General features: G+C 36.6%; 1 protein-coding gene and 1 long non-coding RNA gene across 2 annotated transcripts; one reads left to right on the forward strand and one right to left on the reverse strand.

Moving 5' to 3' along the window:
* Positions 1–2,984: 2,984 nt before the first annotated feature.
* On the forward strand, positions 2,985–3,919 carry LOC113066427 (uncharacterized). Its single transcript, XR_003279157.1, has 3 exons — positions 2,985–3,035; positions 3,576–3,759; positions 3,898–3,919. It is a non-coding gene; the product is annotated as an uncharacterized LOC113066427 (long non-coding RNA).
* Positions 3,920–7,609: 3,690 nt separating this feature from the next.
* On the reverse strand, positions 7,610–15,894 carry LOC113066647 (cellular retinoic acid-binding protein 1). Its single transcript, XM_026238584.1, has 4 exons — positions 15,727–15,894; positions 14,390–14,568; positions 9,418–9,531; positions 7,610–7,882 (listed from the first exon to the last, which is right to left on the reverse strand). Exons 1-4 carry the CDS (start codon positions 15,797–15,799, stop codon positions 7,832–7,834), a joined length of 417 nt encoding a protein of 138 aa, XP_026094369.1. The 5' UTR covers positions 15,800–15,894; the 3' UTR covers positions 7,610–7,831.
* Between the last annotated feature and the right edge of the window lie 2,541 nt (positions 15,895–18,435).

Here is an 18,435-nt window from a genome sequence, read left to right on the forward strand (position 1 = left end):
GTTTCTGCAGATGGATACAATAATCGTAAATTAAACATGTTCATTTTTTATTAAAGGTAAGCCTAGAGTTCTTCCAAAAATGAAAAAAACTGTAGTTTACTCACACTCGTGTTGGCTCAAACCTGTACAAATGTATTTGCTCTTTTGAATATGTGTATATTTACGTTATGTTTCTCTAAATTGATTCTGAATAATTCAGATCAGATTGCTTTCATTTATTTATTTCAAAATGTTTTGTGTTATGTTGTCTATTGTTGATAGTTTTCATACTTTTTTTGGAACATTTTTAAGGGCTCGACACAACAGCTTTTATAATGCAGAAATCCTTGTGATATACAATATTCTGTTTGTGCTGGAAATATTGATATTTTATTTGTTTATCAGTTCGAGAGTTCGGAGCGGGTTCGCGAATCATCTGAGTCCTGGAGTTCAAAGCGGGTTAATTCGCGAATCATTTGAGTCAGTTTAGGAGTTCGGAGCGCGAATCATTTGAGTCCGTTCGGGAGTTCGGAGCGGGTTCGCGAATCATTTGAGTCAGTTTGGGGATCGCGAATCATCAGTTCGGGAGTTCGGAGCGTGAATCATTTTAATCCGTTCGGGAGCTCGTAGCGGGATCGCGAATCATTTGAGTCAGTTTGGGATCGCGAATCATTTGAGTCAGCGCGTGAGTTTCAGATCGGCTTAGCAGAACATTTGAATCAGTTCGAGAGTTCGGAGCGGGTTCGCGAATCATTTCAGTCAGTTCGGGAGTTCGGAGAGTGAATCATTTAAAACAGTTCGAGAGTTCGGAGCGGATTCGTGGATCATTTGAATCAGTTCGAGAGTTCGGAGCGGGTTGGCGAATAATTTGAGTCAGTTTGGGGATCGCGAGTCATTTGAGTCAGTTCGGGAGTTCGAAGGGTGAATCAATTTAATCAGTTCGGGAGCTCGAGCGGGATCGCGATTCATTTGAGTCAGTTCGGGAGTTCGTAGCGGGTTCGTGGATCATTACTGTAAGGCAGTTACCTTTGACAGTAACTAATACTGTAACGCATTACTTTTTAAATAAACTAACTCATATGGTGCATTGTCCGTTACTTTTTTTAAATTAATTAATTTTGACTGAAGTGCAGCCTAACCTGTTTGCAGCAGCGACGCATTGTAGGATTGGTGGATGCCAACCACTGTAAACACGAAGACGCACTGTGGACGTGTTTCTGTTTATTCAAGTGTGTGCGGCAGTCATGGCGATTCAAGGCGAGAGCAACACGAGTTTCTCAAAGTGGAAATATGCTCATTATTTCACTTTAGTTGAGCATAAAGACAAAAACCTTTTAGTCAAATGTAAGCGGTGTCTTTCTGGTTCGAATGTCCTATCCTAGCTCACGAATTTCCAATCACTGCGCTCAGATTTTGTAAACCGAACCCCCGGTTTTTGAATCTGTAGCCACAAATTCATAATCTACGCGCACACTTGTGCAATCTGTTCCCATGGATTTGTAAACCGTAGCCCACTCACGGATTCATGCAGCAAGCTCCTACGTGTTAACATACAGTTTTAATTAATATTATTATGTGGAATGGGTCTACAGCAAAGTGTCTTGAGTGATTCTCTGTATGTTTTTCTCATACAGGTGAAACATTGTTGAAAACATGCAGCCTGTCTCTACTGTGGAGTCACGGCTTTCAGTCAGCTCCTTAAGCATGATAACATATACTTAATTTTTAAACAGCATTTATATATAAATAAATATGTATGTATGTATGTATGTTTCTCGAAATTGATTCTGAATAATTCAGATTGCTTTCATTTATTTATTTCAAAATGTTTTGTGTTATGTTGTCCATTGTTGATAGTTTTCATACTTAAGCTGTGAAAGGAACATTTTTAAGGGCTCAACACAACAGCTTTTATGATTCAGAAGCCACTTTAGTTTTTGATTCTGAATATATTATTCAGGTGTTTTGTTATTTATTTCAGAAATCCTTGTCATATACAATATTCAGTTTGTGCTGGTCTGACTTAATCAAAATAGTGTTTTAAAATTACTTTCTGTTTTACTTTGTGTTTGTATAGACCATAACGCATAAAAGCGCATTAATGGGAACATTAAAGAAAGTCCTTTAAAAAAGTAACTAAAAAGTTAATTTTAACAGTAATGCATTACTTTTTGGTGTAAGTGATCAACAAAGCAATTGAGTTACTTTTTGAATTAAGTAACTAGTAACTGTAACTACTTACTATTTCTTATTAACTAGCACAACACAGTATAATATACAGTACTGTGCAAAAGTCTTAGGCCACCAGTATTGTTACCAACAAAAAATTGTTTTAAGTCAGTTATTTCTATCTTTTGCTGTAGTGTGTCAGTAGTAAATATCAGTTTACATTTCCAAACATTATTTCTGCCATTAAATGTAATAATCCAGTAAGATCTGTTTGCACCAGGAGTCTGACAGCAGTCCGTGCTCCACACAGAGATCTGATCTGATCATCATCATCATCAGTCTGTCTGGAGTGACATGAAGAAACAGAACAAACTGAGACAGACTAAATCCAGAAGAACTGTGCCAATGTTTCCAAAAATCTTTAAGAAACATGCAAAGCTATGAGAAATCACATGAAATCCAAACAGCAGTGGCCTGAGGTTAAGACTGTCCATCACTACATTCGTGACTGTGGGAGAGCACAGCTGTACCTGAGTAAGCCGAGAAGACAGCTGACCTGACAGCCGAATGATCTTGAGACATGTACTACCTTTAAGTTTCCTGGAGAAGAGTGCAGAAAACTCACAATGCTGTAAGAAACTTTGAAAGTAAGAGAAAGTCATGATATTTGCCAAGTATGGTAACCCACACTTGGAATTGGTGCTCTGCATTTAACCCAGAGCCATATAGAGTGAGAGTTGCGACAACTCCATTGACTCCAATGGAACGCTTTTTTTACAGCAATGGCGGCTCGTGGAGCCTCTCAATAGTTCCCGGAAGTAGCAGCAAACCGATGCCGCGCCGTAGAGATGCAGCAGAACAAACCGTTCGCGACGCACTTTTAAAAGGTAAGACGTTTAAATAATAAGATTGAATATTATCAGTACATCTTAATAACAATACATTGCAAATTAAAACCTTCTAGTAGATTATCACTCATTAAATGAGTAGATTTATGGTTTGTTATCAGATAACTAACAGATTAGGCTAGGATTGGAGCTGAATAAAGTTAGTAACGAACACCCTAATAATTGTAAAATCTGTTCTCATAATTCAGTTTCATCCATCGTGTTTGCAATAAGAAAAAAAGGAGTATAAACATTTTTTTGCAGGGTGGGGAATGTTAGCTAACGTTACATAGCCTATTACGTTAGTTCAATATAACGTGTGACAGCGGTGAGTGGAAGTGGTAAAAATTAGATTATAAAGTTTGTTCCTTATTACACGTATTAAATTACTTAATAATAAGATGGAGCATCAGTGAGGATGCAGGTCAGGAGAGCTGAGGGGACCTTTTTTTGATAGCTGAATTTTCATTATTTTTCTTAGTGCTGCCTTTGCATTGTTTGATTTTTTTTTTTTTCTTGTCTCTTAAATTTTTTTAATAGACCCAGGTAACTGGCTGATGGTTCACTGGAATGCTGACTGCTGCTGGCTGACTTGCTGCTGGTTGACTGGGCAGTGTCACCTGTCCCTGTCTCTCCTCTCTAGCCATGTCCTTTTTCTTCACTCTCACTTTCCCTTCTCTGAGTGTCCTCGTTCTTTTTTCCTCAACCTTTGAAACTGATAGAGGTAGAATACATGGTTTTGCTAATTTTAAATATTGAAAAAATCACATCACTTTACTTCAACTAGTACGAGTTTGTACTTATTATATATGAATCACCTGAAATAACATAGCTGTAATCAGCAGCCATTTCTTGTTCACAGGTCTAGGGGTGCATCGTGGAGCAGGGCCCTCCTCTTTTTGACCACAGGACGATGTAAAAAGATTGTGGGAATAGCATCTGACCTCAGCCTACTCTTGAATTTTTTGGTCATGACAAATTGCTTTGCCGCAATTTGTCTTGCATACTGACTTCAGTTTAGTTTACACACACACCTTTTTTTTTGTCTACCCACATACAGTACATATCACATGGTGGTTAAATGCACAGTTATAGGTAACACTGATGACTCCCTGCAATGTCTCACCCTGAGTCTCACCTCCCTGGGTTTTGCAAGGGTTTGCTTGTTCCTTATTTCTAGTAAAACATTGTCAATGTAAAAAAGTGCAAATAAATGTAAGCATAATTACCTAACAATTTTTTGTTGTTGTAATTTTTATTAGTTTTTAGATTGCTGACTTGAGCCAACCATTATTTTCTCCTCTCCATGTCAGCGGGGAAGCCATACATTCGCACACCTTTCTCTGACTGAGTGGAGCATCCCCATGCAGCACAGCAAACCATGGTGGATACTATGCAAGGACAACATTAAAGAAAGGACACATACAAAATGCTTGTCATGCTATTAAATTTATTAGAAATGTATTCATGAATTGCTGTAAATAGTTTATTGTATAATTACAATTTAAAATAACTGTTTTCTATTTTAAAATGGAATATACTCCTGTGATGCCAACCTGAATTTTCAGCATCATTACTTTTGAATGGCAGTGTAACTTGCATGTTTATATACGAGTATGCTTAAGTTGTTTTAAACCTGAATATATTGTGTACCTGAATAAGTATTGTAAGAATTATAAACAGTAAGCTTCATTTTACATTTATTTAACATGCTAATTACTGCTGCTAACAGTTAATTGACCCATAGTGCGGTGCGAGCTGAAAATCACCCGTCACCAGCCTGTCTCTGTACTACCTGAAAGTCATCAATATGACATGAGTTAACATTAGATCAGTGAAAAAATGGACAATATGTAACGTAAAAAGGCAACAGCAACCCGTGTTTATACAACTTAACATTAACCTGAAATACGTTTTTAAAATAACGGTAATTGAACACTAATCCTCAAATATTACCCAATTTGATATTTTAAAAACAACATCGCTGTAACTACATACTCATGCTACATACATATGTCAGAGTGTTGTATAAATATATAAAATAAATGCATTTATTGACTCCTTATTACCAGAAATCGCAGTTCTGTCACTCTACTCTATCAGTTTGAATGGCCGCCAACGCACTTCCTGGAACTATTTGAAGTCTACATGAATCACGTGACAACCAAACATTTCGAACTTCCGTTGTCGCAACTCTCTCTCTATATGGCTCTGATTTAACCCATCCAAGTGCACACACACACACCCAGAGCAGTGGGCAGCTATAGATCCAGCACCCGGGGAGCAGTGCCTTGCTCAAGGGCACTGACGGTGGAAGAGAGCACGGTTCATTAACTCCCTCCAACCGATGACAACTGCCTTCAGGTTACAGGTCCAACTCTCTAACCATTAGGCCAGAGCTGCCTCATCGTTTGTGGTAACCCTTTGCGTTATCTTTGTCTGTGCACGTTCTTACTATCAGCCTGAGAAGCCAACTTTCATATGTAATTATTATTATTATTTTATTTTTTTATTTTTTTTTACACACCCTTTTTCAACTAAAAGAAAACCTTGAGAACGTAATGTTGTTGTCGAACATTGTTGTGTATAATGCCTTATCATAAGCTTGTTCAGAAATGTTGTCAAAAGCTTTATTATAAAACATTTTTTAAATAACGTCTTTCTAAATAAACGTCAATTATCAGCTCCTTCTTCACCACGACAGACCGGTACAGCGACCGCATTACTGCAGAAGCTGCACCGATCCGTCTGTCAATCTCACGTTCCATCCTTCCCTCACTCGTGAACAAGACCCCGAGATACCTGAACTCCTCCACTTGAGGCAGGAACTCTCCACCAACCTGAAGTGGGCAATCCACCATTTTCCGACTGAGAACCATGGCCTCGGACTTGGAGGTGCTGATTCTCATCCCAGCCGCTTCACACTCGGCTGCAAACCGTCCCAGTGCACGCTGGAGGTCCTGGTCTGAGGAGGCCAACACAACAACATCATCCGCAAAAAGCAGCGACGAAATCGTATGGTCCCCAAACCGGACACTCTCCGGCCCTTGGCTGCGCCTAGAAATTCTGTCCATAAAAATTATGAACAGAACCTATGACAAAGGGCAGCCCTGCCGGAGTCCAACATGCACCGGGAACAGGTCTGACATACTGCCAGCAATGCGAACCAAGCTCTTCCTCCGGTCGTACAGGGACCGAACAGCCCTAAGTAGGGAGATACTCCCGGAGCACCCTCCACAGGATGTCGCGAGGAACACGGTCGAACACATGCCTTCTCCAAATCCACAAAACACATGTGGACTGGTTGGGCAAACTCCCATGAACCCTCCAGCACCCTGGAAAGGGTATAGAGCTGGTCCAGTGTTCCACGACCAGGACGAAAACCACACTGTTCCTCCTGAATCCGAGGTTCCACTATCGGCCGAATTCTCCTCTCCAGTACCCTGGCATAGACTTTCCCAGGGAGGCTGATATATATATATAATTTCAAATTTTTTTGGCTTACTATTGTTACATAAATTATTGCAGATAACTTCACCCCTAAACAGCATCTAAAATGTTATATTATATACATTAAAACATGGTTGGTCGTCTATGTAAGTCAGATGAACTCTTTCTGTGTGACTGGACCAATCTGAGCCAGAATAAGCAGCAGTGAAATCCAGGCTTTGTTTCAGTCAAAAGTCAAAATCTGGCCACATAAACACTAAACCGTGTATGTGGTAGTCTATGGTTTTCTCCTCATGTAAGACACACACACACACACACACACACAGAATTCCAGCAGCACTGTCTGAAATCTGCACATCCTCTTGGCTCTGTTGTATTGTCGTCACAGTCAGCGAGGAGCGAGACAGAGAGGAAGATGAGGACAGTCTATCCTGTGTTTCTCATCGCAGTGACAGATTTCCTCATCCATCAGCTTAAATCTCACTGCAGACACCAGGCCAAAACAGCTCCATCTCTCCCACACACTCGTCCTATCCATCCATAATTCTGTCTGTCTGTCTGTCTTTCATTTTCTGTCTGAAGTATAGAAAGCTTCATCACAAGACCTCTAGTTTTATTGTACTTCATTAACAATAATTTAAGCCTTCATATCTGATTGCATTGCCTGTTAGCAGTGTAGCCAGCTTTGTTGATCATAGTGTGTAGTATTCTAGTTCTTTCAGTGTAGATTATGTGTTTGCATCCCTTTGTCTGGATTTAGGGTTTAAAACTCGCCTCTTTGTCTGTGCATTTGGATTTTCGTTCTCCCCCTGAGCATGAGATCCAGCTAAATCTGATCACTCACTTCAGCATCACGTCCCTTAAAGGGTGGAAGCGTCTGCGTCTGCCACCCGCCCGAATCTGACTGTGGGCCACAGTCTGTGTCTAATGACAGAACAACTGTCTCCCTGCAGAAGAAACTCATCAGTTGAGTCTCTTCTCATTAGTTCAGCAATGAACCATCTTCTGATTTTTACTACATTGGATTCTTGAGTTGATCTTTGGAGGTTCTTAGAAGAATCAAAGGTTCTTATTGGAACTTAAAAAGTAGCTCTTCAAAACAATTATGACTTAGAGAGGACCACTGATGTTCGTTTCCATTTTTATTACTGCTTTTGTTTGCAATACACACATCTGTGTCAGAAACGGACAAAGAGAGAGGTACAAACAGAATAAAAACACCCACAATGCACTGAACGGACGCATGTTCACATGTAAAGAAGGGTTCTGGTGTTTCTAGACACAAGGTTTCTTGGGACGCAGGGCTGTTTGGTTGTGTTTTTCATGGTCACGGTCTCCACTTCACCTCATTCTCGCACGTAAATCCTTGTGCACACCACGTCGTCGGCCCCAAAGATCTGAAAATGAGAGAAAGGAACAAAGACATCTGTCTGAAGCTCTAGCAGAGACGACCAGCCGAGTGTCTTGCACTCAACCTCCATTGTGTTGTGTTTATGAAATAAAGACAATCTGAACTCTCCGTAATCCCTTTTCTGCGTTATTTTGGACTAAACTAAAGAAAGCACATTCATCTTATGGAAATGTGTCCTAGATTCGCAGGGAGACGCCAAAGACAATCAGTGCTTCATTCTGGGATTGTTGTTCTCCACAAATCGAGCTCTGAATTCACTTAGCAAACCGTGAGAAATGTCAAGCGGCAGATTTAAAGTGATCGCTTCTGATTTGGGTCAGAGCTGCATATGTAACTAAAATAAACTCTTTGCACACTCTCACAAGTTTATTGAACTTGTCTTCTGATAATATCCAACAGTGGACATCCATCATAGGAGAGTATTTATTAATTTTTTTCATAAGATGTCATAAACATTTCAGACATTACATATTGTGTTTGAAAGCATTATGTGGTGGAAAGACATTTTAAACATTTTAGAAATAAAATGCCCAACTCTTTTGTTTTTCTAAGGTTTATGGCATAGCAAGCATTTCATGTATCTTAAACAGAAACAGTTTTCTTAATATAATTTCACTTACATAAAATACCATTAATTAGTGGTTGGGAAGATTTTTAAATGTTTCTTGAAAGAAGTATCATATGCTCACCAAAAGGATGCATTTATTTGATTAAAATACAGAAGAAGAAAAAAAAACAGTAATAGAAATTATCATTTAATCCATCTATTATTAATGGCTTGAATTTTTTTTTTTCGAACCCAAACCTTTGAACAGTGTATATCATTTACTATAATAAATCTTTTTTTTTTTAATGGTGTTATTTTAAGGTGGTTTCTTCATATTTTATTATTTAAAGTCTGGGACAAGTGCAAAACAGTCAAATACTTTTACCAGTTTTTACACAAATTGTAGTGTAGAATGCATTTGTCAAGCTCAGCCTTTCAGCCCGGTTATAAAGCTATTGTAAGAAGATAAGTACATAAGTGTTTTATTCTAATGGTGTTCTTTTTTAAATAAGTCTTTTAGAGTGAACAGAACTTGTCCAAAAACAAAAAAAGATGCTCATTGTTCCCTTTTTGTGGCCAGACTATGTGAAGGACACCCAGAGTGCAATATCACATGAGACAGAAGTGAGAAAAGCAGCCCTAGAGCTGCTCTCTTCCTCTCAGACTGATCTGCTCCATTAAACATCTCACACTCACCGTCTCTCTCTCTCTCAAGCTAAGGAAATAAATCCATAGACTGTTTACTGCCTGAAGTCATAAAATATGATCTCTCATGTGAACACTGTCATGTTCATCCAGCTCTGGAGAAGTGAACATCAGAAACATCCTTTGCCTTTACAATCTCCAAAACAGCAGATAAGTCAGTCGGGATTTACTCTGTTTTCTATACACCAAAGTTGATATTTAAATGAAACAAAAGAATCAGACTTGTAGCAGAAGTCTTAGCGATGATGTTGTGTTTGTGTGTCTCTTACCAGGATCAGTTCGTCTCCACGTAGCTCTCTGCTCCAGAATGTGACGGGTCCGTCTTGATCCACAAGGGTCTGTTTGCAGTAGATTTTATTCTCTGTCTCCCATGTGGCCAAACTCTACGGAACAACATTTCTGTGTTATTATCTGTAAATCTAATAATTAAAAAACAACCTATGCATCCACTTGATCTGTTAGCTGCTGCAAAACCTGAATGATTCATTCGAGAATCAGTTTGTGTTGAGTCAGTTCTTGAACAGTTCAGCACGTGACAAATATTTGGTGATCTAATCATTTGTGTTTCTCATTATTTATCTTTTGCTGCATTCAAATGATTTCCCACTTTGGAATATGTCAAAGATTGTGTAATGGGTTTGGGAAAATCCTGATCCGGTTCTCAAATTCAACTCATTGACTCAATGATTCATGAATCAAACAATTCACTGATTTGACTCAAAAGAATGAATCATACATACTTTTTAGAGCATGACAGTCCCACGGCCATCACTTTTTTTTCAGATTACGAAGTGTATCTAGGATTTTATTTGAAATTTAGTACTTTTTTTTTTTTCATAAATTTGTTCATAAAATTATATTCTAAAGAGTAGAAGTTTGAGATGTTTAAAAATTTGAAAATTTAATTCTAAATGTTTAATATAAATATACATTGTAAAAAGGAAATACAATTTCATAAAATAAAGTGGCAGTTTTTGAGTGAAAATTTTAAAATCCTAAACAGATTTTTTTTCAGTGTAGTTTATTGCACGTTATACACATTTTTACTAATAAATATGTAATACAAATATACTATAAATAACATATAGCATATATAATTTGACTATTATGGTATGTCCTCATAGAGATAACTCAGTAAGTGTGTTACTTTGGATGAATGTGGAGGGCCAGATAAACAGCATCAGCAATCAGACTCTCTCTTGCCCCAGGCACCATCTTTAAACCAATTTATACAGTGTACAGCATCCTGACACACTCATTTGTCTCGCTCAGACTAACCAAAACAGAGACACACACACACATGCATCTTAATTTACAATCTAAGATCAACCGAATAACCAGGACAGAGTAAAATTCAATAGAGAAAAATCCACTGCTATTTAACTAAAGTAAAAGTTTGGTAATCTGGCACTGAAAATACTAATCTGAATATCATTGTCTTGATGGTTGCGATAACTGTGGGATGTATTGTGAATGATATTTCAGTGTAATGGAAATGAAAACTGGAATAGGGACTTTTTAACCCTCTTGCAATTTTACGTTATTTAGTGCAACTGGAACAGCATGGTGCTTGCAACACTGTGGGTTTGAAAATGCACTTGATGATTGAATGTACTTTGAATGCACTTTAAATAGCTTTGGAGACAAGCTTTTGCAAAGTGCATAATGTAAATGTATGTGCATGCAACTAAATCATAAAATCCCTCATAAAATGAGTAATGCAAACCAAACATCCCTCTCTCTGTTAATGTGCTTTCCTTGCATGACGGATACCAAGACTACAATTGCATTGTCAAAGCATCTGTAAAGATAATGCAATGAGAGTCTGAACAATAAAGTAACAAAGTAAAAATAAGTTGAAATGAAAGAAAATAACACTGAAACAGTCTCCGTTCTTCCTCTAGGGGTTGATTAGCATCTTTTCTCCCCGTCTCTCTCACTAACCATCATTTAGTCTCAGCCTTCTGCCCTGTGGCAGGTGAGCAGTCGGTCTCTATAGCAACCGGTTCTGAGAACGTCTGGATTACTTCCAGTCCCTGTCTGTCCCCCCAACGACAACACGGCAGCTGAAGTAAATAAAGGGTCTTATTTTTATAACACTCGCACACTCTCAGAGAATGTGCAGTGAGATTTGAGAAGCGAGTGCATCTCAGTTCACCTGCTTATACACTATTCACTGCTGTTTTATAGAATAAGTGTGAGTATATATACAATTCCATTGGGCGGTGTCAGAAATGGCACACTGTCTGACCAATCATAATGGCGAATCTGCCATTTCCACTGACTAACAAACCAGACAAGAGTTAGGACATAAGTCGGTGGACTTGAATTAGAAAAAAAAGGTGTGTGTTGACGTATTTCTGTGCTTGAAACAAGATACTCTCTGAAGTTCACTCACGTTTATTTTGTGCTATGACTAGTAAAGACGAAGAGATGATCGGTTCACATGCCGCTTGAACTGAGTCGCTTAACCGATCTGTCATTAAAAAGCCCAAAACAGCATTTATTGTTTGAATTTCTTAAAAATGACAGTGTTTGCTGAGACTGTTTCATTGTTTCTTTTTGTTTTCACTGTGTTAGAACATGATGTGGGGGGGGGGGTCAATGACTTCCCTACCATTTCCATCTATTGTAACTTGGGGTATTAATATATAATTCAATCAAAAAGCTTGTTGCTTCACATTGCCAACTCACTGCATAGCTACAAATATCAGGATGAACATTTCGGAGCGCTTCCATTATAATTAAGAAACCTTTCCATGGATTTCTTCCAAGGTTCTTCATGGAATAATTAATGTCAATAAAGAATCTTTATTTTAATTGTATGCAATTTTCATGGTAGGCTTTTCCCATGATGCTCCAGGAGCCGATGGTCCAGCTCTCCCAATCCGCTAGCTTTTTGGCATATTTTTTTATATGTTTCATTTCCAAACCCATAGGTAGGTCGGAAAGACACACATGTATAAATAAATAAATACAGAATGTCTCCGGTCTTTCAGAACGCTCGAAACAGACAGTTACGTGACTCTCAGGGGCTGCAAGACTCCGAAAAATAATAATCCCCCTCCCACGGCTGTCTGTTCCAGAACAAAATGAGGTCAATTCTCTGTCTATACGCTCATCCTTTGACTATGTCTCTCTGTCTATCTCACAACAAAGCCATTTCCACTTTTCTTTAACTAAAAAGTACAAGACTATATTTCTTGGGGGAATAATATTCAATATGATGTTCTCATTAAGTCCAGAGAAGTTAAAAGATTGTAGATGTGTTTCAAAACACATTAGTGAGCTGCCTACAAAGACAGTTTTCCAGAGAATTAAATATAAGGTTAATGTGTAAAAATGTCACTGAAGAACCACTGAGTGAACCGTCCTGAAAATGATTTGAAAAACAGTTTAATGATTCCACTATAAAGAACCTTTCCAAACTAAATGTTCCATGGATGTTCTTTATGGAACTATCAGTGCAAATAAAGAACTTTTATTTTTTTAAGAGTGTAGATTTTTAAATCTTCACACTAAGAAAATAAACGTGTCTTTTAAGAACTGTTCAATGAAAGGATGTTTGGGAAACCAAAACTTGTTCTTCTAACGCATCACTGCAAAAACCCTATTTTGATTCTTTCATATATAAGCGTGTAGTTGTAGTTAGCGACCCTATTGCCCTTGTCTCATTTCTGGGTTTTCGTGTACAAAAAAGTCCCATAGTTGTTCAAATTGACTCTCTGCTGAGCTTAGCAGTCTGAGACCTGGTTTGGGTTTCTCACAATTTGATCACGCCATCATTTTGCTCAGTGAGATGTCATCGTTAAGGTCAGGGAAATAAAATCGGTTTTATGGACGAGGTTCTAGATTGTGTAGTGTAGGATGGCTTTTGTTGTATGTGAATGGAGGGATTGGGTTACAGAGTGGAATTGGACTGCTTGGGCAAGCAACAAAAAACTGCGCCTCTGCAAAACAAGTGAAGACCCAATTAAGAGGATATAGAGAGATTCATCTGAGGGACATTAGAGTAGATGGACAAACTCATGCTGGTGAAATTGATACTCACATTAGTGGCTAATTTGTTCTGATGGATGCGAGGTGAACTAATGTAAATCTACATAAACGTGTCTGTGGGTGTATCTTCTGAAATCAGAGTCCATGATGTCTGGGGACATTAACAGCGGTTTCCATTAACAGCCGTTTGTTTTGTTACAGGTGCTTGCTGAGCTCCACATTTTTTCTCTGAATTTTTTTTTTTTACCCATTAATTTTCTCTATAGCAATAAAAAAATATATATGTTCAAACGACGAATTTAAAGCTAAGAACCAAACCAAGAAGCTATGAGATAAATCACAACATTAACTTTTAAGCAAAAAAAAAAAAAAAGTATTTGATAAAAACGAGTAGGGTACAAGCTACTTAATTTCAATTTTAAGGGAATAAATAAATAAAATTACAAAACGCTGCACGTCATACTTTTGTCTTTTTAGCATATTTTCTAATTAGAAAAAAATATCTTCTGTATTTTTAAACTACCCAGCCTTTGTTAGCCTCGCTATGCAAGTCATAGGGCAGTCCAATGTCAGTAACCATCATAATTTAATATTTTTTTTTTATATATATATATATATATATATATATATATATATATATTAAAAACGAAGTAATTTTATTTACATTTTAATATTTAAAATAATTACATAATTATATATATACATCATTTGAAAATATGAATTCACAGCCTTAAAATCTGAAAAATCAGAATTTTAGGTTTTTAAGAAATCATAAAATCTTACGGTAATTTACGGTATTTTCTAGTAAAAAAAACATTTATTAATATTACTTTTTCATATATATATATATATATATATATATATATATATATATATATATATATATATATATAAACTATATATATATATATATATATATATATATATATATATATATATATATATATATATATATATATATATATATATATAAACTATATATATATATATATATAAACTATATATATATATATATATATATATATATATATATATATATATATATATATATATATATATATATATATATAAACTATATATATATATATATATATATATTTAAACTACTTCTGCCATGGAGATTTTGAGTGGCATTTCATTTTTTCTTATGTTTATCTCTGTTTTCTGGAGCTCAGGTGGTTTTTAAGGGGTTTAACTGGTCACTGTGAAGCTCAGCAGGTCAGTGTCTCGTTTCTGACTCACCTTACATTTCCTGCCGTCCACCGTCTCCTCGTCAAACTCCTCTCCGATGCGAAAGTTGATTTCCGTGGTGCGTACCGAGGTGGAGGTCTTGATGTAGAACTGCTCTCCGTCCTGTCGGATCTCCACGTGAGGTTTGGCTGCTGCGGCGCCGGCCACTTTCCGGAGCATAGCGTTCACACCTGGGTTGCACAGTTTAAATATATGAAACAAAAAGGAAAATAATGCATTTAAAGGTAATGAAACTAGCTGAACTAAACAAACAAAGCTGCATTTAAACACTGTTTCTCATGAATTAGCATATCTAGCACATGCCTTGCATCGTCAAAGTACACACTTTTAGTGCATTGTGTGAAATATGCAAATTGTAAGGTTAATTATTTGCTCTCCTAGGAACAAAATTTAGACATTTTTCATTAAAATCTTCCATTTTTTTTCATGTGTTCTCTGTAATGTTACTGTATGTGAATAATGTATTATTTGTGACTATTTTGAGACAGTGTTGTTGTTATTACCAAAAACAAAAACAACTTAAAAAATAAATAATTGTATAATTCATTATAAACTTAAAACATTTAAACAAAAACTAGAAATGCTGCCTTGGTCACTTACTGAAATTAAACGAGTTGAAGCTGAAGTACTAGAAAGAAAAAACTATTAGTACAATTTACTTTTTATGAAAGCTAAATATAAATATTTAAATATTAATTAAAAAAACTGCTAAAATGACAAAAGCACATAACAAAACTAGTTAAACTTAAACTAAAATGAAAACTGAAACCAGCTCATTTAAAATATTAATAAATAAATCATAGTGAAATTGTTGCATTGTTTTAAAACAGAGTTGATGAACTGAGCTCAACAGCTTTGAAAAAGCAATGAAATTGTTCCTCAGCTCAACTGTTCGAGCAAAGTGCTCGCAACGTCACCATAAGGGCTTTGATGCCACGGAGCACACGTTTAGACATAATACAATCCTTAAGGCAGCTGGCAAATGCATAAATGTCACACAGTCGCACCCAGTCGCTCCAGACTGGCTGATTTCTGCCCAAACTGTTCCGAGACCTTCCTATCTTAGAGTTAAACAAATCACTGTGAGTGAATGTATCCAACACAAAGACCTCAGTTAACTTTAACAGCCACATGACCCACTTTAACCCATCATGATAAATGTGAATAATCAGCCCTCTCGCATTCTACCGTGCGATAACATCTTCCCCGAGAGCCGAATCTAGTCTGAACCATCTCTTCATCCTCTCAAGATGTTCTAATGTGAACGCCTGGAGGAGAGAAGGTGAGTGAACGTGATGCACAGCTGAACAGATGAAATGAAATATTACCGAGAGCTTTCAGAAGTTCATCGAAATTCTCACTGCTCTTCATTTTCCAGGTGCCGGCGAAGTTAGGAGGCATTTTGAGCTGGGGATTGTCCTGCTCTGTCTCTTTTCTCCTCTGGTCCCTCACTACTCTTGTTCTCCTTTTCTCCTCTCTTTGTGACCGTCCGTTCCCTTTCTATCTTATGTTCTCACTCACCCCGTCCCTCCCTTCTCTCTCTCTCTCTCTCTCTCTCTCGGTCTGTCTGTCTCTCTCTCTCACTCACTCTCTCTCTCTCTCTCTCTCTCTCTCCCGCCCACTTGCAGTGCTGCTGTCTCACCGTCCAGACTGCTGCATCAAACAGCCTGTTTCAGCATCAGCATCTTACTCAACACATGTATTGTGGTTGTGTCACTCAGGCTCTGATTTAAACATGTGTTTGTGCAGAAGCGCCTCAGCACAGATGACATGATTCCAGACTTGAAGTGCTTCAGAAAAGCACTAGATTGCACAGCTGCAATGCATACGAAATGGTTTTAATGAGCCACTTTGTGACTTCACTGCAAAAATCTGAAATATGTTTGCTTTGTTTTCCAGTAAAAATACCAAAAAATCTAATCTTTAGATACAATTTCTCATGAAGCAATATTGCTTAACATATAAAGACTTTATTTAGTAATGCATCTTTAATACTGCTGTATTGTTCTTGCTTACATTGACAGATTTATTCACAAAAAAATTGGAAATTCATCATTTATTTTGTTGATATGTCTTAATGATGATATTTTAAATGATTCATCCTTGGATATTTCATTTATTTATTTATTTTGAAACTTTGTATTTTTTTATGTCAGTTTTAATCAAAATAAAATAACTGGACATGAAACTAAAGCAGAACCAAGTCTTTCAGAAAGCATTACTGAACAGCAAATTTCAACTGAATCTCGGACGCCATAGTGCATCTCATTATAGAATAAAGCACTGCTTAAAGTCCTTCATGATGACAAAATACTTTCTGTACAAGCTCTTAATTAGGTTTGGACACAAGATTTGTGCTTTGTCCAGCATGAAGGTCTTTATATTTTAGTTTCTAAAGTTCCCTGCCCTCAAAAGTGCTCGAATGAAAGAGATAAAAAATTCCAGTGGCTGTGAAAAGGCTGCCTTAGTCATTTCTCCCTCTTTATCTCAGTGTATTAAGCCATGAGAAACCATGAGCAATCATTTTTCACATGCAGTCTGAGAGGCTTCGAGAGCCTGTGCCTGACGCCGCACGCAGAGCTTTTCTTTTACTGAAGATGGACACAAATGAACTCCACAAACTCTTAAATGCTAACTGGTTTGCAGAAGGCACAGTAAAGGGTTTCTTAGTACGATGCATCTCAGGGCAAACATAATCTTTGTCTGGTTTCAACAAAGGAAAATAAAGAGCTGTTTTGCTGAAATAATGGACTGGTTTGCGTGAGCACAAAAACATGATCAAATTAAGCATTAATTACAGCTAAACCCTAATGGTAAATTTAGTCTTTACTGAGTCAGAATTTGAGCCAAAAGCAATTCAAAGTCAAGAGAAAAGAAGGAAAATGCACACAGACCTTATAGCTGTTTTATGGATGGTAACTGAAATAATATTACTGAAATCTTATTAATAATTAGTTACACTACTAGTTACTGCAAATAGTAATATTATTACAGTAATTAGCTACTGCCAAACATTGGTCAGGACAAACCCGATCTCATGAGAAAACAGAACTATTTTACAAGGTGTTAATTGCATATGAATTTGTACAATGTGATTTTTATGGAAATTTATCATCTTTAGCATAAAAACATGATCTTCCCACAACCCCATGCCTAAAATGTATCTTCATTGTGGCATAAGCAGACCGTACAAAAATGTACTAATGAGCAGTGTTGGGGGGAACGCATTACAAGTAATAATGCATGTAATCTGATTACTTTTTTCAAGTAACTAGTAAAGTAACACATTACTTTTTAATTTACATTAATTTAATTAATAATGTATTATTTGTGACTATTTTGAGACAGTGTTGTTGTTATTACCTAAAACGAAAACAACTTAAAAAATAAATAATTGTATAATTCATTATAAACTTAAAACATTTACAACAAAAACTAGAAATGCTGCCCTTGGTGACTGACTGAAATTAAATGAGTTGAAGCTGAAGTACTAGAAAGAAAGAAAAAAAACTATTAGTACAATTTACAGTATTCCTCAAAATGAATAAAAATAATATTCCTCAAAATGATTAAAATAATCCACCTCAGAATATGACACAAACCTGCAATAATTAAATGTTAAAGAACACAAATATCCTTTATGTATTTAATCCCATTGTTTTAACCAATGTCTTTGCTTCTGATCTTTGATAATCCAGTTCAACCATAATAAGCAAAAATTGCTCTAGACAAAATTATGTGTCATTTTTTATTGTAAATTTACTTTCCCTTCAGCCTGAAGCGTATTCAGTTCACTTTTGGTGTGAAAAGGCTTTTATATTGGCAAAAAATATAATTTTTTAATTTAAAAACAAACAAGTAAGCCCTGATTTAAATGCAAAAGTAACGTAACACATTACTTTCCATAAAAAGTAACTAATGTAATTACTTTTTTATGGAGTAACACAATATTGTAATGCATTACTTTTAAAAGTAACTTTCCTCAAAGCTGCTAATGAGATCTGAGTCTGTAAGGCAATAAAGAAACCGACGATTTC

This window comes from Carassius auratus, chromosome 50 (genome assembly GCF_003368295.1).
Source record: "Carassius auratus strain Wakin chromosome 50, ASM336829v1, whole genome shotgun sequence".
NCBI classification, from domain to species: domain Eukaryota; kingdom Metazoa; phylum Chordata; class Actinopteri; order Cypriniformes; family Cyprinidae; genus Carassius; species Carassius auratus.

Bases quoted from the DNA above. Each gene is read 5' to 3' on its own strand.
- LOC113066647 (XM_026238584.1), bottom strand. From the start codon at position 15,799: ATGCCTCCTAACTTCGCCGGCACCTGGAAAATGAAGAGCAGTGAGAAT. The intron at 14,569-15,726 runs GTAATATTTCAT...TGTGCAACCCAG, and splicing joins TGAACTTCTGAAAGCTCTCG to GTGTGAACGCTATGCTCCGG. The intron at 7,883-9,417 runs GTAAGAGACACA...TCTCATTTTCAG, and splicing joins GTGGAGACGAACTGATCCTG to ATCTTTGGGGCCGACGACGT.